A 21394-nucleotide genomic window follows, 5' to 3' on the forward strand; every position below is an offset into this window, starting at 1 on the left:
TCCTTTTATCCAGAATTAATGACTAATATGTTAACTGGCCTCAGACTGGGATTTTGCTTTCTTGGGAAAGATGTCTGCAGCACGAGGCTGTGTTTTCCTCTCTGTCTTCCATGCCCTTGGAGACAGGAGTGGGTTTATCCATTTTGGATGTAAGCTGCAAGACTGCTTAGGCAAGGAAATCTCTGTTTACAAGCATGCATGTCTCTGGAAATAAATGCAGCCAGTAGAAAGCCACAGCATGGGAATGGATGAGAAGGAAGAAAGGGGAAAGGGGTAGGGGGTTGGAAATGAAAAAGTGTGGTGGCTATCTAGACATCTGGATCTGTCCTTGCCCCAGAGTTACCTTGGCCTAGGCATCTGTTCTGCCTGGTGTGCCGGGCTCAGCAGCAGCGTGTGCTAACTGAGGAGATGGTGCCAGCGCCTCACTTTGTGCTGCTGGCTGGGGCATGGTGGACAGTGGGCAGGGAGCAGCAGGGGAGGTGGATCCCTTGCCCATTGTATTCCCAACGGGGACATGCCACTGTGACTGGGAGAGCCAGGGAGGGACTTTGGAAACTCAGCGTTTGCACACAGGTAGCTCTTAGTGATGATAATCTGATTGCAGGACCCTGGGAGCCCGAATAGTAATGGCTCCTGTGGGGGGATTAGTGCAATCTCCTGGCAGGAGTCACCTTCCATCTTCAGGGGAAGGAGTACCTCTGGAGCTGCCACACCTGGTACATTTTATTAACAGCCTGAAGAAGGGGAGCCGTTCTTGAAGCACCTGTTTATAATCAGGGCTTTATTAAGTTACTGTGTTCTGAATATATGGATGATTAGGGGGGGCAGAACTCCCATGTGTAGGAGGAGAGGTGCCTTAGCCCCAAGCAGGTGTTGCATTACCTGTCCTTGGGTTTGGTGGGCCAGAAGTTTTCCAAAGCTAGCTTATCACTAGGGTAATTGCTTCCTGTGCTGAGTCTGAGTCAGCTTTCCTCAGGGTGCCATCTAGCTGAACTGGGTTGGCTTATCCCAAAGTCTGGGTGTTTTAACTCAGAATGAAGGGATAGGCAAGGTGGTAGAGGGGTGCAGTGCTCCTGTCTCCATGCTCGGTTCATGCTGTGGACATTTTGGTATATTTCTGATATTCCCACAAGTCACTTGGTGGAACAGTTTGATCTAGCTGTGAGGATTGTGCCATATTATGGGGGAAGCTCTGTTCTTAATCAGTGCAGAAGCCGTGAGGGGAAAAACAAGTCTGCAACATCACTTGGCAACACAATTATTATAATAGGGTTTGCTTCTTCCTACACTGCCCAACTGAATTATTTTCTCCATATGGTGGAGCTACTCTGTTTTTAACCGGTTCTTCCTGCCCCTTCACCAGATGGCTGTTTTTCTGCAGGACCTCTCAGCTCTTGCACATTGTGCCTTGCTGAGCTGAGAGCAGGGAGAGGAATTCTGGTGTAAGCAGGCACAGGATAGGTCCTGCCAGCTCTCCCTGGTCAGGGGGAAGGAATATATCTGGTGCTGGACCTTAAGCATCAGTGAGATGAATATTCAGTGTTACCTAACAGGATAACTCAGAGCAAGCATCCTGTGTTTATTTGGTGGTGGTGAGATTTTGATGAGATCACGAGGTTGAAGGAGCTGTAAATGGGCTACACACAGGAGTCTTTCCCTTCTGGATTTCCAGCTCATTTCGGGCCTGACCTGTAACAGCTCATTGTCGTCCTTGTCTTGGGTGTTAAGCACAGCTTGACTAATACATTGCAATCCTGTCTGTCTTCTTGCTATTTTCATCTTCCTAGGGCAGGGCACCCTACCTGTAAGCTTCTTGTTGCTCTCCAGCTGCCAGGGGATCCTAGTCCTCCCCACTGCAAGCCTCTGCTGCTTGAGTGTGTCCTTGTGATGCCAAAGAGGAGAAAAAAAAAATAAAAATAGAGCCATACAGAAATTCCAACAGGAGGTACAAAGTGTTTAAGAAAAAGAAATCAGTTCTGTAATTTACACTTCAGGAAGAAATAACCCACCAGGGTTCTGGGTAGCCGGACACTCTACATCTGTATTCAAGAGCCTCCCTCATTTGCTTTTGGTCTGCTATTCTACAAAAACGAGGTGTGTGTGATCACACGGCTGCTCTGTTCCCCTTAAGTTTTGAACCTGGTGAACAAATTCAGCAAATTTGATGCAGGGGGAGAGGTGTCAGTGGTATTGAGTTGTACACATTCCATGAAAACAGGCAGCAGGGCAGAGCCCCTGTTAATGCATGGCCCAGAGCTGTGGTGATGGCTTGCCAGTTAATGTATGGTGTTGGAGGAGTGGCTCTATACAGGAGCTCAGTCCTGAGACCTCTCTCTCTAGGGAACAGCAGAAGTCTTTCTCTGGCGTTTTGTTTTGGTTTGGTTTTGTTTTTGTTTTTTCACTTGGTGAGACTTGAAAATAAAAATAACACTTTTCATCTTCAAAGAGCTTTAGAAACATCAGCTAATTAATCCTTCCCTCGTCTGGTGTGCTGCTTCAAGGAAAAGTGGGAGAGAAGGGATTTTTCTAAAAGTGAGTGAGACAGATCCTCAGAGGACCCATCTCAATTCTAAAGGATCAGTGGCTGTTGCTCCACTCCAAAACATGTGGCTCTGTACCATACTGTTGATAGTCCTTTGTTTCTGTAACAAGTAAGTAAACAATGGAATTCAAAAAACAACCAAGAAGTGTCCCCAAGTACATATACCCCAGCTTATGGCTGAACCATCAACCTGAAAGAACTGTAAATGGGCTTAAGGAGGGCAAGAAAATTCCCATAATTAAATTTTTGATTTTTTAAATTGATCATACATGATATAGTAACACTTTCTCGTAAGTTTTCTCACAATAGGGGCATTTTCTGCTCTTTTCTTTATGTCTCTGAGGATCTTGCAGGCAGTGTCAAAACCAGAAGCTTTAGGTAATCTCCTGGTCACTCTTGAGGGTTCTCTTCCCTCTTAGTCTGACAAAACATACGCAGGCACAGTGTCATGACACTCGTGACAACTGACACTCATGTAACAAATCAATGTTGCCTCATGGATTCAGGGGGTGATGAGCGCTGCACTGACACTTGTCCTTCTCCACTGGAAGAAAGACTATCACTCTAAACCAAGCCTGACTGGAGAAGTCAGCACAAGGGGTATGGATGGAGGATGTAGGTGGCTTTCCCTCTCGCATTCAAATGAGCTCTGTGAGCCATGTTTTCTGCTGATGGTAATTCTGACTTCTGGTCAGGAGCAACATATGCCTTGTCTGTGTGTGGAATAGGCATGAGTGAAAAGAGACAGTGCTTCTGGTGGGTTTTCCCTTGCTTTCAGCCATCAGCCAAGTCTGGATCACTTCCAGTCTCAGGGATGTGTTGTGGAGCGCATTTGACAGAGTGAGTTAGCCTCGAAGGGCAGCAGGTGCCATGCTTTTGGGTTTTCTTGGTAGTGTGAAGGAGGACTACACCTCCTTGTGTTTTCTGGATCCTGCTTGTGCCGAGTACTTTGCTATCAGGATCCTAAGGTGAGCATCTCCAAGCTCAACAATGTCAAAGACGCTGCGGAAGCTTTCGCTCTAGGTTTCTTTCTCAAGAGAAATTATGTAGTTAATTTCCTCTTGAGTCTACTCCTACTGGCTTTTCCAGGGTGTTTCTATCATCATTACCATTCAATGGGTGTGAACTTCTCTGGGATCCAAAACAGGACACGCATGCAACTCTGTCGTTGTGCTGGTTTTTGTCATGAGATCTTTTTGCTTTTGTCAGCAATTTTTTTTTTTTGGTTCCACTTTTCATCAACCCTGAGTTCTATTGCAGAAATGGTTACAATTAGAAAACAATGATTTTAGAATTGTTAGAACATAAATTAATTATCATTTCTGGTGGGACAGAAAAAAACAAGAACAGGAAATACTTCTCAATCAAGCAGAAGTTTTCCCTATTTTATACATATTTACTATTATTCTGCAACTGAAAAGTCTGGATCCAGAAATACTGCAGAAGGATGAAGTGGTGATTACAGAATGCACGTTCTCAAAGGAAGCTATTTTCGGTTTCCTCAAACCAAAAAAACAAAACAAAACGAAAACAAAACAAACAACCCTCCCCCCCCCCCCAAAAAAAAAAAAAAAACAAACCAACAAACAAAAAAAACCACCCACAAACAAACAAAAAAAAACACCCAAAAAACCCCTCAGGCTCCCCTGAATCAGAAACGTGATGCTGGACTTTGAGTAGAAACATATCAAGTTCCTTGCAAATTTATTGTCTTCAAATCATTGTCTTGCACTTCCCTTGCCCATCTCTGCATAACTCTTGATTTGGTTGCTCATGTCTGTATGCATAAATATGCAATAAATGAGTCCAGAGTGGCTCTTGAAGCTGTGGTTGGGTTTGCTGGACTGGTAGATAAATCTTTTTCTTCTTTTTTTTCCCTCTTTTTCCTTTTAAACTGAGACATTCAGATCAGGCATCAGGAAAACACAGTAAACAAGGAGCCTGGTGTTGCCGTTTTTAGACAGGCACTGTTTGGAGTAGGATTGCGCTTTAGGAGGTGCTAAGTATGTTCAGCAATATTGGCATTTCGTTTCAGTTGGATGAAGATCCAAGGGAAATCTGAGCCCTTCATGAATGGAAGCAGTCTTCCCTCATATGCCCCTACACTGCTTCTCCCTCTCTCAGGGCAGATGTGAAGGGCTGCATCCCTCCCACCTCAATGGGATATGGGGCTGGTTCCCCTCTCTGGTGAAGGAAAAACAGGAAAGCCCTCAAGCTGCCTTTCCCTGGCCACACCGCCCTGCGGAGATCACAGAAGTTGTACCACTTAATCCTGTCGCTGCTGTAGCATCTTGTGGGGCGGCGACAATGGGCATGAGCAAAATACATAATTAATAAAGCAGCAGTGGTTGGCATTTGCTGCCTGGCAATGGGTGGGATGCGAGGAGAAGCGGCAGGGTAATTATAGACGTGAAAAATGAGGCAGGATCACGGGATAACCTTTCTAGGGTAGCTGTCCCGGTGATCGATGGGCCTACATTGTTTTCTCGCTAACCTTTAGGTGAACCTCGCCTTACAACAACAGGGGGAATACAGTTATTCCCTTCCCCGTCTTGTTTGTTGGTAAAGCACTCGTGTACCACCTTATGATTGCACCCTATACATTGCTGTGTGCTGGCAGTAAATCACAGGTGGGCAGTGAGCTGCCCCTCATGCAGGGCCCTTCTGGCCTGCCCCCATCCAGCTGGAGGCTCCTGCCCCGTGAGCCGTGGGCACCAGCTCCGTCACAGCCCAGTTAAACCAAAATGACAGCTTTCCACAGCTAAAGTGGGTGTTGGGGGAGCTGCAGGGATAGAGCTGGGGAAGGGCGCAGTAAAGGTAACAAAGCATGCACTAAGGTTTTTTGATGGGGGGACGGGGAAGCTCCAAGACATTGGGGCAATAAATTCATGGGCTTAGAACCAGATGAAAGTCTTTAAAGGGAGGCGTTGGTCCATTTGCAACCCCTGCTTCTTGAGCATACTGTGGTTTTACCTATCAAAGCCAAACCTGCTCAGTTTTCACTAATTGCTAACACAGCTCTCCAGTGATGAGGTTTCTGAGAGCTGCGGTCAAGTTTACAAAGCCTGAACTCCTCTGTCAGGAGGAAGAGGGTTTGGTTCAGGCATTTTGGGGGGAAGCATATGATACACACCAGATAAAATTGCAACATGTAAAAAAAATGCAAAGAATGCCAGGAAGTGCTCTTGAACCCTGCAGTTGACTTAACAGAGAGCTAAATGTTACAGGCAGTCACGATAATTGAAGATAGGAATGTATACATAAGACAGCACCTTCTTTCAAGAAAGGGTGGATCTTTGCCTTCATGTCCTGGGAAGTACTTTTGATTGTTGTATTTATTTCTCTGGAGTAATTACTAAACTTCCTCTCAGCCAAGAGCATTCCTGATATATGGGGATTTCTTCGCCCTTTACAAGGACAGTACTCGCTACTTACAAAACAGTGAAATTTAAAAATTACTTCCGTACTGCAGTGTGATCCAAGGACAAATTAGAAGTTAATCAGATGGGAATCAGTTCAGATTACCCTTGTGTATAGCAAAAAGTTTCTTTTGTATGATTTTTTTTTTCCCCTTGCAAGATTTGTCTCTCCAAAATTTTTGTCATAGCCACGTTAGATTTTAACATGCAGAAAATGTTTATGTTTTTTCAGAATATCGGGATAGCTTTAAGAATTTGTTTTGGCAAGAAAAAAAATGAAACAGTAAAAGGAGACATTTGAAGAGTCCCAGAAACAAATATATGACTATGTGTTGACATGTTATGAAGGTGTTGGGAGCGACTCCTTACTTAAAATTGTGTTGAAATTTGCACTTACTATGGATTTAAATTCATCAGCTTCACACTTTAATGATTGAATATAGGTTCCTGATTTGGTACAGAGATGCGTTAGAGAACAATTGAATTTTCTATGTGACGGTTTTAAATAAAGAATTAACTTAACTTTGCAGAAGACTATGTTATAAAAGTATTTCTTCTGAAGTGGTACCTTTCTTCCTGCAAGCATCATGGTTCCTTTGGGACTATTTGCATACCACACTTGCATTCTTGCTGGTATCCTGGTTTTCTGTCTGGTTCCACTAAGATGTCTGACATTAACAGTTAAAATCAGAGTTGTTCCTCTGCTACATCTACAAGGGCCCTCTTCCGTCTCTGGGCAAGGGTGCAGTTGCAGTCTTTGGCCCTAAAATATGGTAACTACAGGATCTAGATTCATAGTGGTCACCCAGTGGGTCAAGGATTGCATTTTGTTCAGGCTTGGTTGCAGATCCTGGGTTAGCAGATGCTGAGCAGCAAGTCCCAGAGCTTTTATTTCCAGGGTGATGAGGGATCCCAAATTAGGTTGCAAGTTTTTTAGTGCAGGGACTGTTTTCTTACATTTTTTTACATCATCTAGTACAGTAGGGCTCTACTTAACACTTCCAGATGTTAGCCCTAATATAAATGTAATAAAAATAAATTAAATTCAGAGCAGATTTGTGCTTCTGCAATCTGTGCTGTGCCCCACTGCTTGTACAGGGGGCTGTTGTCACCTACTCTGCTGGCTGTGCTGACTCAAGTAGGGCTTGAGCTGAAAATGGAAACTTCTGCAGCAGGAATAGCCAACTGGGGCAGCTCCGAGGTGTCCCTGCTGTTCCCTGCCACACAGCTCTCCCTGTGCAGATGAGCAGGCATTCCCAGGCTTTTCCTTAAACTCTGTGTGGACCAAACAGGTCCTCAGAGCGTAGGCAGGGTGCTGTGACTCACCAGGTGGGGCTTAAAAGTGGGCCTTGGTTTCATGTGCTTTTCTCGGCATGGCCTCTGTCTTGCTGGGTGACACCTACATGGGTCATTTTGACCTAAAATTTGCCTTACCTTAGTAATACCCATCTTTTTTGAAAGAGCTTTCAAATCAGTGTATTATTATTGTTGTTCCCTGCTATAATAAGTAGAAGTCGTGGTCTGATAGATACAGCGCACTGTTCACAAGGACCCCGCTTCTTTTCTTGGCTTTGCTGTGCTCTCACTGTATGATCTTGGGCAAACTGCTCCACCAATCTGTTCCCCTGTCACCACACATCGTCTTAGATCATCAATTCTCTGGAGCAGACAGAGTCCCTTAGCACGTTTTAACATCTAACATCTAGCATTGTGAGGCTCTGGGGCTTCTGTGTACTACAGAAATACAAATAGTTGCAGCTAATAATAATATTAAATCTGTGTGGCTCTTCAGAGATAAGTAAAGGGCAATGTTCCTTTCTCCAAGGAGCAGGCAGGATAAGTACTTTATTTTTGTCTTTGTCTTCTTCTAATTATAAAAAAAGAAGGCAGCCAGTAGACATGATTAAAAAAAAGAAAAAAATAAAGGAAGACTGCAGTAATTTGATATTTTTAGCCTCAGACCTGCCACTTGTTCTGTGAAGCCAATCTTAGGATCATGGCCTGAGTCTGGTTTGTCTCCATGTTTGCCAGGGATAGAAATCTTTTGGAGCCTTATGTTGACAGTTGGCTCAGTACTCAGGCTAATCCTATAAAACCACCATGCAGCTTGGTGCAACTTTCAGTATTTGCTGTGAACAAAAGTGTCAGGAATGTTGCAGATCAGACATGAGAAGCTTCACTTGGCCAATACGTGGCAAGGCTCTGGGCTGGAACGATAAGGGCTTGGGATGGAACTGAGCATGGCAGAATGGCTGGAGAGAGGAGAAGTCAACTTTTGTTTGTTTCTGTGTGCTGTGGGATTTTTTCAATTATTATTTCATTTCCAAAGAAATGCAACAGCAACAACAAAAGGTCTTAAATATTCAGCAGTGAAAACAATAGATTTGAAAAGGAAAACAAAAAGTTAGAGCCAGCTCTGGCATTGGTGGACACTTGGCTCTGAGGGAAGCGAGAACAGCTTGGATTTGCATAAATTGCATACTGTGGGTCAGAAAGCAGAGTCAGAATTATGCTTCCATTGCATGGCATGAATGGGAGCACATAATTGGCATTCTTCCTCTCTTGATCAGATGCTTCCTTCAGGGGATTTCTGCACCCAATACGTTGCGGCTCATCCATTCACTGCCTGGCATGGATAGGGCTTTTGTTTTCAAATTATGATTTTTCTATTCTCTGATTTCTCCCATAACCTGGGAAAGCCCCGACCCTCCCCCATGCGTGGCCCTTTGTTTGGGAGAACAAGCAGAGGTCACGCTGTGCTGAATGTAGCTGTTGTTGCTTCACCCCCTCTGCGTGTTTTTGTGCTTCTGGCTCGGCGTGGAGATGTCGACCCCCAGGGCGATGGTCCTGGTGCTCCCTGTTGTGCACCTCCCCTCAAGTTTATGGAGTTCTGCATTTCTGAGTGCAAAGAGGTGAGTATGAGTGTGGTCAGTCCAATAGGGCTTCCTCCAGTGATGTACAAATATGCTTGCCTGGGACAAGCTTAGCAGGCTCTTGGTCAAACCGAGGACCTGGCTCTCTTTTCCATTATTGGGCTTACTAGCTTTTTTTTTTTTTTTTTGCCTTTTATGATTTCCAGCTCCATCACAGCAAGTACTTGCTAGGGGATTCAGGTTCAGCAAAACACGAGTGCATGTTTAACCTGAGCTGCAGCCAGGCTCTTGCCAGGACTCAGGCATGTGTTTGCTTCAGATGATGCATATGGAAAATGCTTCCAGCAAGTGCATGTAGTGCTGCTGAAGACTCACAGAATCACTAGGTCCATCCAAACCCTGGCAGCCACATGGAAGCCTCTCCAGCTGGTTATCCCTCATGTGTGGTTCCTTCTCAGCACTGCTCACCCTGTCTCACCCTGGATGCCTTGTTGCAGTTTTCTTCTCCACAGAGCCACTGGCCAGACCAGGTGCCTTGTGCTCCTTTGTCCTGTCCTTTTCTGGGACCGTGCCCACCCTGCTGTTGATCTCAGATCTGTTCGGCAGCGGTGGCAAAGAGCAAACAGCAACTAACAGGTATTGATGGCTGAGGCCTGCTTCTTCATTTATTCACAGACAAATGTTTTAACCTGTCAGTGTTAAGAAATCATATTGATTGGAGAGATTTTGTTTTATTTCTTAGGTCTGTTAGTCAAAAGGGCAATTCCTCCTTTAATATCTTCCTGCCATGGGCTCGGTTCCACTCTACCTTGTCTGGAAAATCTTTTATTTTCAAGGCACAGGGAAAATGATCTTTATAAAATATAAACTATGGGAATTTTCATTCCCCTCTGGCTTTAGGAGGAGGAGAGCAGCTGGTAGAGAGTGGATGAGAAAGGCTTTATCTGCTGTATTTTGGTTACTGCGCTTTGAGTGATGGGTTTAATAATTGATAGAGCAATTTAGCAATGATCCATAATCCTGAAAGAAGCCTACGCTCCCCTCCCTCTCCCTCCCTTTCTCCTTCCCTTCGAGACTGACAGGCTGCTCTCAGTGGTTTTGTCTGCAAAATTTCATCCCTTGGTTTTTGTAAACAGCCTGACATGGGAGAGGGGGGAAAAAAGCAAATGTTTCTAAATCTTTTGTCTTGTTTCCACAAACAGCTGCACTGTCTTCTCCAGCTCTGGGCTTCAGTCATTTATTTGCTCACATGCTCTTGCTGAAGAGAGCAGGAGGTTTTCTTTAAGGCCCTAACCTAAATGAAGTGTGTATGTACAATGGATATAGGAGAGGAGAGAGGTGCAGAGCCTCCCAGCAGGGACCCCTCCCTGCCCATTTAAACCCAGGCTTTGTTCATGGCTGAATCCAGCTTTCTTAATCCCAAGAAAGGTACATAGGGATGGCAAGTCCTTGATATGTAAGCGTGGTTTACTTGAAAGTCTTCCAGGATTAACCTATGGAAATTGCTTTTTCCAAGAGCCTCATGTGGATGGTGGCAGCAAGCAGGGGGATCTTATTGGAGTGTTTGATTTGTGTCTTTGTGACTCCCCATTTTTCAAGATGGGTGAAAACCATAGCAGGATAGGAGTGTGTTTGCAGGCGCAGGGTGTGCACCCCCTGTGAAGGGGTAGGGGGTTCCTGTGTGGAATGTCCACAGTTAAGTGGGGGAAGAGAGCAGAAAAGATGAAGCAGAAAAGGGAGACAGACATAGTGAGCAAGAGAGAAAAAGAGACAAGGTTATAGGTACTGAGTATGTGTTGAGGCCAAGGCAGAGTGAGGAGAGGGAGGAGGTGCAGCCTGGCAGAAAGCCAAGTATAAGCAAAGTCTAGTGAGATGTATTAAATTATGTTTTTCCATATGTATTATATAGATGCCAGATTGACAACAAGTTGTAATTAAGCATGACATAAAGTCAGCTATGCACAGCTGTATTATTCCTTAAAATTACAAGGGATGAGGTCCTTCGGGGCACGGCAGAGTTTATGGATGCTCCACCTTGGGAGGTCTCTAAGACAGGCTAGCTGAATGCTATCCAGAAGTGACACAGGCATTGCTTGGATGGCCCAGGATTGGGGCAGGGAGGGAGTGGGTGACTTCCCTGAGGTTCAGGCTAGCCCTGTCCACCTCTGAAACCATTTTCTGAAGTATTTTCACCCTTCTTAGTCAGCACCCTGGTGGAACATGACCAGTGCCCAGGGGTGGGTAGTCTAGTCTATTTCTATGAGTTATTTGCCATTAAATACCCTTAGCTGGCAATGAGCAGCTCACGAGGCTTGGTTGATAATTACTCCAGTCAAGTTCAGCAGTAATTGTTGTGTAACTTGCTCTCTGTTTTTATAAGACAGAACTGTGTGTATGTACACTTGATTAAAACACCCTGGGACCTGTACCGCGGGAAGCACTCCCGGCTGTGTAGGATTTCACCTGTTTGTAGGAGGAGCTTGGTGACCTTTTTATTGAGAAATGTATGGTTACTGCACCTTATAGAGTTAGAGAAGTGACAGGGAGCCCTGGGAGGTCACTTAGTCCAGCCTGATGCTCAGGGTAGAGTCTGCCATGAGATCAAGATCAGGACTTCATCTTGCTGGGTCTTCAAACCCTCCAAGAATAGCAGCTGCAGAGTCCCTCAGGGCAGCCTGTGCTGGCGGCTCATTTATCTGCACAGTAGACGTGTTTTCTCCATTCCCAGAGGGATCCTGTCCTGTTTCAGTTTGTCTGTCATCTCTGCCTTCTGCTGCCCACCTGAGGGAAGAGCCTGGCACCATTTTCTCCACGTGGCAGAGGAGGAGGGGCAGGCTGCTGTCATGGACACCATGGTTCTCGCACCCACCCACTGGGATCCCCAGACCAAACATGGTGTCCAGATGTGGCTGTAGGTGGGTTACCACATTCCTTGGTCTGCTGGCCCTGTTCCAGGGAGGCTGACCCTGCTGCTGCCAAGGGTCTTCCTTGTAGCCCACTGCCCCTCGAGTCAAGGTTCTCATGGCCATTCCAGCTGAGCAGTTCTCCAGTTGTCACCAGCGCTCGCCTGTCCCAGGGGCCAGACTTGGCATTTCTCCTGGCTGTATTTCAGAAGGTCCCTATTGGCCCATGTCTCCCACCTGTCCAGGTCCCTCTGGGTGGCAGCCCTGCCCTCAAATGCATGGCCAGGTCTCTCCAGTGTGGCATCACCCATACACGGGATGAGAACGCACTCTGCCTCCTCCTCTGGTCAGGGATAAAGAGATAAATGAGACCAGTCTGGGATAAACCCCTGCGGTACCTCACTGGTTACCGGTCTCCAGTTTACATTTATGTCATGTAACATAAACCATCACCAAGGGCTGAGCAGATCCAGCTTCCAGTCTTTTGAGCTGATTCAGATATTTTTTGAAGTGTTGCAGACTAATCTTGAGGGGTGGGCAAGAGCAATGTGAGCAGTGCAGTGTTGGAGCTCCCGTCTAGTGCTGGTTGTACAGGTGTCAGCCCTGGAAATGGCTTTGGTTATACCCACAGTCCTTCCCAGAAACAAGGTGTACCGGTGTTTGACCTGTGAAATACAGAGCCTGAAGGCCCTGTAGTGGCACTGTCCTTCTTTATCACTCAAACCAATACATCTTTGTGGGCAAACAGTATCCTGTGGCCAGTTGGGTGGCATTCCTCTTCTTGGTCCTTTTCCTCCCTCAGGAGTGCTGACTGACCTCTCTGTGGTTGGAACTTTATGCTGGAATCTGAAAGTGTGCCTGCATATTCTGGGATGAGTCTTGATTCCCAGGGCTGTCCCTTGCTCAGGGATGCAGGAGGGATGCAGGAGGGATGCAGGAGGAATGCAGAAGTCCAGCAGTGAGGGTGAGCCCAGCATTTCTCTGCTGAGTGACACGAGTGAGGCCTAGAGCTGCTCTCCTGTCCACTGCATGGGACGGGGAGTGAGCAAGCAGGAGTTATTGGTGCTTGTAGGTGTATTAAGCTCTGGCCCTGGTGGCTGTCTTTATCCCATACACAAAAGTCTGCAGATGCCCAGCCCTGGAGCAGAGGATGGCCTTAGTCTGGGGATCATCCATATTTGATGTCTGCATCCCTTGCAAGTCAATGTGGGTAGAGAGGTGAGGGGAACTGTAACCTTTTACTTCCAGAATATGAGCCTGTCTCTTTTTACATCCATTCACTTAAGAAATGATTTGGAGTCTGAGAAGTACAGAGGAACAAAAGAAAGATTCTTTGTGCATTCCACCTCCATTCCCTAAGAGTTAAAGGTACTCTGCATTCTACATGGCAATAAAATGTGGACACCACTACAAAATACAAAAGGTTCAAGTGGGCAGGTATGAGAAAAAGTCCATAAAGATGCCGAAGAAAAGGTTCATCTGAGGGGAGGATAGAGCTCCATCACTTGAAGAAAAACCTCTTTGTAAGACACACAAAGGATGCAGCTCCTTGTCCTCACAAGAGGTATCTTGGTGCATGGGAGAGCATGAGCCCTGAGTGGGGTGAAGCTGGTCAGTGCATCCCTGCTAGGGCAGAGGAGCTCAGTTCCTGCCTCTCTGCCTCTGCCCAGGGCTTCCCAAGTGGAGATGTGAAAGCTGCTGCTTCCCAGAATTCAGGCTTTAGCAGTTGAGATGAGCACATAGAGCGAGACAGGAGCTGTGTGTACCAGCTCAGAGACATCTTCACTCTAGCTCTGTCTGCACTGCCTGCAGCTGCCACCCACCTTCTTCTGGAAGCAGGAACACTCTCTACTCCAGGTGCCAGCAAGCATCAAATTTTCAGTTATATTTCTGTCTGATGTGTACACTTGTCCATGAAGGACTCTGCTGAGACTATCACGCTTGGCCATGGGACCCTACCAGAGGTGATAAATTATCCCCGAGGAGGGCAGTTTGCAGGGAAGTTTTAGAATTCAGAAATATCCCAACTCTCTGAATCTGAGTCTGTGGAAATGAATTTTTTTTGGCATATGTTTTTAATGTCCTGTGATGTGTGGGTGAAAAAACCAGTGAGCTAGACTGGTAATTAATTTTCCTGACAGAAACACCAGACAATGAAATTACCCTGCCACAAAGCAGGGTTGCTAAAGTAAATACTCTGCCAGCAGCAGGCCTGGAAGCAGGATGGGGTCGTGTGTGCGGTGCAAGCAAACGATGAGATGGCACTTCTGCCTCTGGGGACCTGCAGGTGCTGCCAGCATGGAGACCCTGGTGCCCTCTGGCACCAGCAGCTCTCTGGCGTACACAGGCACATTCAAGCTGAGCTCCAAAGGATGGGGGACTGACTGGACTCACTGCTGAGCCGAGGAGCAGGTCAGCCTTTGCTGTCCAGGCGAGTAATTTGGTCTGAAAGGGGTAGGAGGTTTGGGAAGTGGGGATGGCTGCCTTTGTCCTGGAGATAGAGGCTTTTGGCAGGGCTCTTCAGTCGTTCCCAGTCTGGTGGCAAGTGGTTTCTAAACCTTTGGTCTGTGTCGGTGAGATTTGTTCGAGCTGTAGAACAGGTTGTGCCTGTGCATGCAGAAGGGGAGTGCCTTTTGTTGGAAGACATTGAGGGCAGCTCATGGGAGAGGAAGGACAGGAGGACAAAGTTTTCTGTTTTCTTTCTGTGAGTCTCGTACTGAAGGCAGGAGTTACTGTGCCAAGAGTGTTGCCGATGCACAACCAAGAAATGGGCGGAGAGCGGGAAATGGGGATGTTCTTGCATGTATTGAGGTATCTGGCAGCTGGCTCCATTGTGTGCTGTCAGACAAGAACCTCACCACAATCAAAAGGTTTGGTGAGTCTGTGTTCAAAACCCTGTATCGTTGGTACAGAAAATACTTCTCTGTGCAGTCATGGAGAGATCTGCTGGAGATTTCAGTGCTGTTCAGGACGATCTGCTGCTATTTGAATTGTCCTTCCGATTTATGATTGCAATACTCAGATGTGCACTCTTTCATAGGGCATTTTCCATTTTTACACAGTGTTAGCAGCTGCAGAATGGAGAAATTCCACACAAGAACTGTTTAAGACATGGGAACTGTTTTCTTCCTGTTTGGGAAAGAGAATTACACCATTTTTATTGCTGAGCTAAATCTGAGTGCTTTTAGGAAAACAAGTCAGTTGTGGAGTGGACTGCATGCACTTTAGCATGCATTTAGCATTTTAGGACCAGAGTTATTTAATGTATTAATCTGTAAAAAGAGCTGGACCCGTAGTGAAGTGTCCAAGCATGCAGATATCACAGACTTGCTTAGGTTAGGCTGCAGAAAAGAGTGAGGAGCATTTAAAGGACTTGATCTAGATTACAGAAAACATTATGCCAGATCAGTGCAGTACTGAAAGGCGGTAAACATTGGAAGAGAAAAAATGAACTATTTCTGCATAATTCTATGTCCTAAATTAACTGCAGCTTCTCTAGAGAAAGGACTGTGTGTCTCAGAGGATCTCCCAGATAAAACATCTGCTGAAATGCCTCGTGTCACTCCAAAAGCAAACAAAATATTAAGCTTAGGGAAGACTGGAACTGGAAAGCATTCTGCAAATAGTGTAAAATAAGTCTGGGGAATATCCCTGTGTTTAACTCCTTCTAGGTCTGTTCAGGCTATCTCCAAGCAGTTATGTCAGGAAGAGGAATTGTAGGGTCAGGCAGTGGAGGTGGATTGAAACATCCATGGGATGGTACACTGAGAAGCCAGAAGCTGCTGCAGACATGGGAGAACAGGGCAGATATATAAACATAGCTTGTGTTAAAGGACAGGTGATTCAATCTCTTCCATCTTCACCTCTAGACCAATCTATGTGAACATGAAATGAGAGGTGACAAATTTAAACCTGATGGAGGAGAATCAAGCTTTAAACAGCTGAGCTAAAATGCTATTGAAAGCAGAAGGTTGCCTGTGGAACTCTGTGCCACAACATGTGATGGAAGTCAAGATCTCACCTTGTCTTAAAAAACTGACATGCTTGTGTTGAGAAAGAGAGGAGTTAGGTACACATGTTAGATTTTATGTGCAGAAGGATGTATGCATCCATAATTGAGCATAAAGAACAGTATCTACCACAGTATAGGCTCAAAGCTGTTTTATCAGTGGACAGGTTATTTCATTACAGAGCTCGTAGCATCCTGCCCCAAAATGCTTGGCATTGGCCATCTCAAGCAGGCAGAGCACTGCTCCCAGTGACTCCAGCTCCCTCTTTCACACAGCAAACAGGAGATATCTGCTGGCTGAAAATCTGGAAGCCTGTGTGGTGTCCACTACCTGTTGTTCTTGAGGTGTCTTAATGATTGCTTAATTAAGTTAAGATCTTTTTATCTTAGGGCCACTCCTTCTCCATGGAAAAATCACAATTATGATGTGAAGACTGAGAGAAAACCACAGCAAGTGGTGGCTATGGTGTACATAAGGCCCCAAGATCTGGCCCCTTCTCAAAGGCATTCTCACCATTTTTAGAATTCATAGAATGAGCAGTGTTCTGTTTAGTTGCATTTTGTGTGTTAAAATAATATGTTTGTTGATTAGTGCTTTTCTTCCCTATGGCAGAGATGGAAAGCTTCTGCATGTAAAAAAGAAATTCTCTCCTGATTATTGCACTCCCGAAAGTGGAGCTTTCAGGAAAACCCACTGGAAAGACGAAGACTCAGGAGAAAAAAATAAAAATAAAAATTTTGGAACCTCAAATTCTAGGTCATCCCTTCTTGCAGGGGTCTGAAGGTGTTGGCAGCATAAGTGTGGGGAGAGAGGAAAAGAGGTGTGTGCTGCATATGACAGCAGTGCAAGTGTTTTTTATGAACAGGGAGCTTTCCACACAAAATCATGTTGGGAATATCCCTGTAGTCCACCCCTCCACTTGAGTTAGTGGGAGGGATTTGAAGTTCAGGCAATTCGTGGCTGAGCTCTCATTAGTGACCAGAGACATTTCGTTCACAATGTGGAAGGCAGGCAGAGAGAGGCAGATGGCTTTGAATGCAGGATTTACATAGTAATGAGATTCAGGTCACCATAGCTGTCTTTTTCTCTCTGCATTTTGTCTAGGTGTCGAGTAGTGTGTAGGGATGACAGGGATGACGGAATAGGGAGGAAACGAGGAAAATTAACCCCTTGTTCATGAGGAGAGGTTGTTATTAGAATGAAGTTTGTCACCGTGGGCTAAAGAGCAGTAGGGTATGACAGTGACAAGCACAGATGAAGCTAGAAGGGGTAAAGGTAGCCACTTTTTAAGTTTCTGACTTATCTTTTGTGGGAACGGCAGAAAGAATGCCAGCTTTAAAATCCCAGAATTTCCTGTATTTTTTATGCATTGCTGGTTTAAGAAGAGGTAGTATGGGAATTTTATCGTTACAAGTCCCCTCAAAACTGAGAGAGTTTGTGGAGTGAGGACAGGGCATATATTCTTGCTACGGGGTCTTTGCTTCTTTGAAAAAAAATTACCATTTTGCTTGGTTTCTTGGCTAAAGACTTGTCTTGACATGACTTTGTAATGGCATGATTAAAACATAATATTTTCCACTGCAATTGCTAATCCTTAGTATGATCTCACTAGTGTCAGATCTTATCCTGATGACAGATGGGGAACTGGGAACCATGGGTCCTATTTTGAGCTTTGGATGGTGGCACTTGATTTGCTCAATAGCCAACCCCAGGCATTCCCAAAATATGTATGAGGGCCTGAGAAATCCCAGGGCTATATTTAAAATTATGAAAGTTTTAAAGCAGTGTGTGTTCCTTTTATCTCTCCTCTGCTTTTTTTTTTTTTTTTTTCCTTTATAGAGGAGTATGGAAGAGTAAGTTATTCTTCCTGCTGTACATCCCATGAAACCAGAAGCTGGGGCTTTAGAAGTGTTGCAAGAAGAACAGGAGAGAAGCTTTAGGAGATCCTTGTATAAATAGGAACTGTGTCACATAACTGCATGTGGACATCTAGGCGGTGTGGGATAAGTAAGGAAGGTGTTTGTGTGTATAAGGTTTTCAGTATTTGGAAAATATTTTTGGTTCCTTCACACAGAAGTTTTTGAAACACAGAATGTTTGGGACACATAGGTCAAGGATTCATCTCATGTCACCTTGGCCACTAGAGTTGAGCAAGTTCATCTAATCTTATCCTACAGACCTTTTCAGCATCAGTGGAGAAGTATTCCAGCCACACCAAGGCAGTGGGACAGATTTCCCCTGGAAGGGGAGGGAGCAGAAGTGCTTTGGTGGCATCTCCTGGAGCTGGCAATAAATGCATAGCCAGAGAGCTGCTGCATTTTGGCTGTTTGGGCTGAAAGGGAAAAGGAAATCTAATCAGCTGCCTGGGACAGACTGGGAAAGGAAGGCTTCTTGGCTACTTCCTCCTGAGGAAAAGGCTTAGGTCTAATAGATCTAATTACATTATTTCTCTGTTTTTTTGTTACAGCCATTTGTTTAAAAAGTCAGTAATCCTTTTATACCAGTCCTGTAATGATTATTTAATGTCTGGCTGTTGGTGAACCCACAGAGCTGTGTGAACAGAGGATGCTTCACCGCAGGGGATCTGCACAGTTCACAGGACAGCAAGCTGGGCCTGAGAGCCTTGAGTGGAGCTAGCTGGATGAAAGCAGTGGTAGTTCTCTCCTTTATAAAACGCTGCCAAACATAGGGCTGTCTCTTGGCTGTATATGGCCACAGTACCCTTCTGTGAGGATAAATATTCACCAACTAATGTTTGGTTAGCAAGCACTGTGCCGGTGACCAGTGTGTCCCTCAGCTCTGTCAGAGAAGTGACACTTGTTGGCAGCAGCTCTCTGAGTGTCACGATGGGCACCAGCTGCCCTACGCCAGCCGAGTGGTTCTGCTCCCCTTGCTGATGTTTTCTGACCTCTTCCTTCACAGAGCCCCTGAAATCATCCTCGGTTTACCCTTTTGTGAAGCAATCGATATGTGGTCATTGGGATGTGTCATTGCAGAGCTGTTCTTGGGCTGGCCCTTGTACCCAGGAGCTTCAGAGTACGATCAGGTGGGTGTGGATATTGCCCTGGGTGCTGGTAAGTGCACACATATTTTTCCCTTCTCTTGTCAGAGTGAACAGATGCCAACTTTTTCACTTTGGCTAATGGCGGGTCTGTGTTTCTTGCTCTCCCAAGTCGACATTGTCATGATGCACCTGGGTATTTATTCCAGATAACCAGTGCGCAGCTTGGTACGATGGCTTTTAAGACCTGGCTGCCTGCGTGAAATCTCAATGGAGAGTCAGCGCTGCCATTGACCAGAGAGCTCTGTACGTGTCCCTCCTCACTGAGCAGAGCAGGCACCCGTTCCCTGCTGTAACAGCAAGTGCTGTATAAAGCCTTATTTGTTAGAAGAAACTGCACGAACTCGGCTGCATTTCATAACCCCTTTTATGAGAGTGTGTATTAAAAGCAATGACAGGGAGAACGTTGGCATTGATGTAGGTTTCCAGTTAATATAAGCTGTCGTCCCTTTTCTCCCTATAGGCTTTTATGCTCTTTTTGTAGTCCTAAAACTGATAATGCAGTGGCAGCTAGAGCCAGGGCTGTAGAGTGCTTTGCATTCCCACAGTATTCTTCAGACTGATCTTAGCTGTCTGCAAATGCAGCCTGAAAGGGGTCTTTTTTCTTTTAGGAAATAATTTTTTTAGAAAAGAAAAATAAAAAAAGGCAGGATAATAAATAAGTTTTTCACAAACTGAAATATTTTCTTGACTTTTCTTTTGAAACTAGTTTTTTAATCAGACCTGTAAAGGTAAAATTTGGCAGGGGAAATAACTTGCAGCAAGGAGCCAGGGGTGTTCATGACTCTAAAGGAAATCAGATGTAGCTGAGAAACAAGCGTTTGAAAATCACATACCAAGCGTGAAGAGTAGATTTCTTTCTCTTCCCTGTTGCACCCCAAAAGCCATAAAACACACAGCTGAAAAAGAAATCACCATACCTCACTGGCCAGCTTAACTGCCTAGCACAAAGCTTCTTCTGGTAAAGTGTGACGGGGGCTCCTGGGGAGTTGGGAAAGGGATAGGGGCTGATCCTGGTCCCTGGCTGCAGCACGGGCACCAGGCTGCAGGCAGGATCCTGGTGCCTCTCAGGTGTGTGAGCTCTGATGGACCTAAAGAGCTGCAGAGCTGAGCAAGCCATGCACAGTGAACTGGGGCCTGAGCACTTGGAAGTGATTGAAACCATGGCTGCTTTTTATGCTATTTTTTATTTAATGTTTTTGTCCTTCTCTCTTTCTTGTCTCAAAATCTCTTTCCATTCTTCCCTAGAACTTTCTAGAGTAGGTGACTGTTTTAGTAGTTTTGCAGAGTTTGCAGCAATTTTGTGGAATGAAGCCATTAAGGAGTCGGGAGGTGGCAAAGTTAAGGTTTGTGTGGCACTTCAGGCATGTGTGACATCAGTCTTTAATTGTGTAATCACAGACCCTTTCTCCTTTATAAATAAATAAAAGTTTGAGATCCTGGAAACACAAATAGAGTATCTTTTAGCTGTGTGGGTGCCAGTGAGGTCATACTTGTGGATGCAACCCAAATAACGTCATGTAGTCAGTAGAGACAAGTACTTTCCATACCATGAGGGCGTCAGTTGCTTTGAGCATGTATTTCACCTTAGTTCAAAGGTAGTCACTTCATAATCCTCTGTTTGGAACTTCAGACTGCCCCTAGGACAGGCTGTGTGCTCAGGTGGAAGAAAATGGGCAAAAGTTAGACAGGAAGTATCAAATTGCTGAAATGACTTCCTGGAGAAGAGAGGGTACGAAATGTTAAGACGTCCCATTGAAATAACTGTGTGGGTCCTTCTCTTGGACCTTTAAGAACGTAGGGACTTTCCTCTTTTCATCTTTAGGCCTTGTGGGAGTGCACTCTTAAGGATGAGTTTTCAGTGATGTAGGTGATAAAGGGAGAGAATTCCATAGAGAAATTATCTTCTTCTCATACCTTTTACTGAGTTTTTTGGGGTGAAGTCTTTCTACATGCTACATCTCCTTTTTTTTGTCTGTTCTCTTGGTACAAATGATACCTTCAAGGAAAGCCTATGGAGATCTTCCTTCACAGGACAAGCAGTGACCTCTCATCCTTCTCTTACAGATTCGCTACATTTCACAGACGCAGGGCTTACCAGCAGAGTATTTGTTAAGTGCAGGGACAAAGACTACGAGGTTTTTCAACAGGGATACAGATTCACCGTATCCCCTGTGGAGGCTGAAGGTAGGAAGACATTCCCTTGTTTCTTTTACCCTGCAGTTATTGGTTGGAAGTGCGGAGACATTCAGGTCACCTCAGAGCCGAAGTTTCTGATTTTTGCAGTGCAGCACAGACATAGGGGTGGGTACTGCCCAAGGTAAAATTGCCATCCCCAAAATTTGGAGCCCATAATACACCTGCTTGGCATTGTGATGTTGGAAATTTAAGTCCAGAGTCTCTCTCTAAGTAGTCAATGAATTGATGTCCAGTGGGGAGACTGCTCAAATATCTAACTCATTGTGGAGGGTGTGGGGGAAAGGCAAGCATTTTAATTCTACAATCAAGACCTCTAGTCTAGGCTCACTCAGGTGAGCCCTGAGTGTCATGTGCCAGCATGTTTGGCTGCATGACATCCCCAAGGAG

The 21394-nt window shown here is 45.3% G+C and overlaps 1 protein-coding gene across 3 annotated transcripts in view; it reads left to right on the top strand.

Moving 5' to 3' along the window:
- HIPK2 (homeodomain interacting protein kinase 2) overlaps window positions 1–21394 on the top strand; it is a 128621-nt gene that overhangs the window by 74509 nt on the left and 32718 nt on the right. For all 3 annotated transcript variants that reach the window (XM_040061338.2, XM_040061339.2, XM_058420179.1), the window contains exons 3-4: window positions 18670–18793; window positions 20876–20995. In XM_040061338.2, the coding sequence (XP_039917272.1) occupies window positions 18670–18793; window positions 20876–20995 (244 nt within the window). The remainder of the gene's footprint in view (window positions 1–18669; window positions 18794–20875; window positions 20996–21394) is intronic.

This window comes from Hirundo rustica, chromosome 4 (assembly GCF_015227805.2).
Source record: "Hirundo rustica isolate bHirRus1 chromosome 4, bHirRus1.pri.v3, whole genome shotgun sequence".
In the NCBI taxonomy this organism is placed as follows: domain Eukaryota; kingdom Metazoa; phylum Chordata; class Aves; order Passeriformes; family Hirundinidae; genus Hirundo; species Hirundo rustica.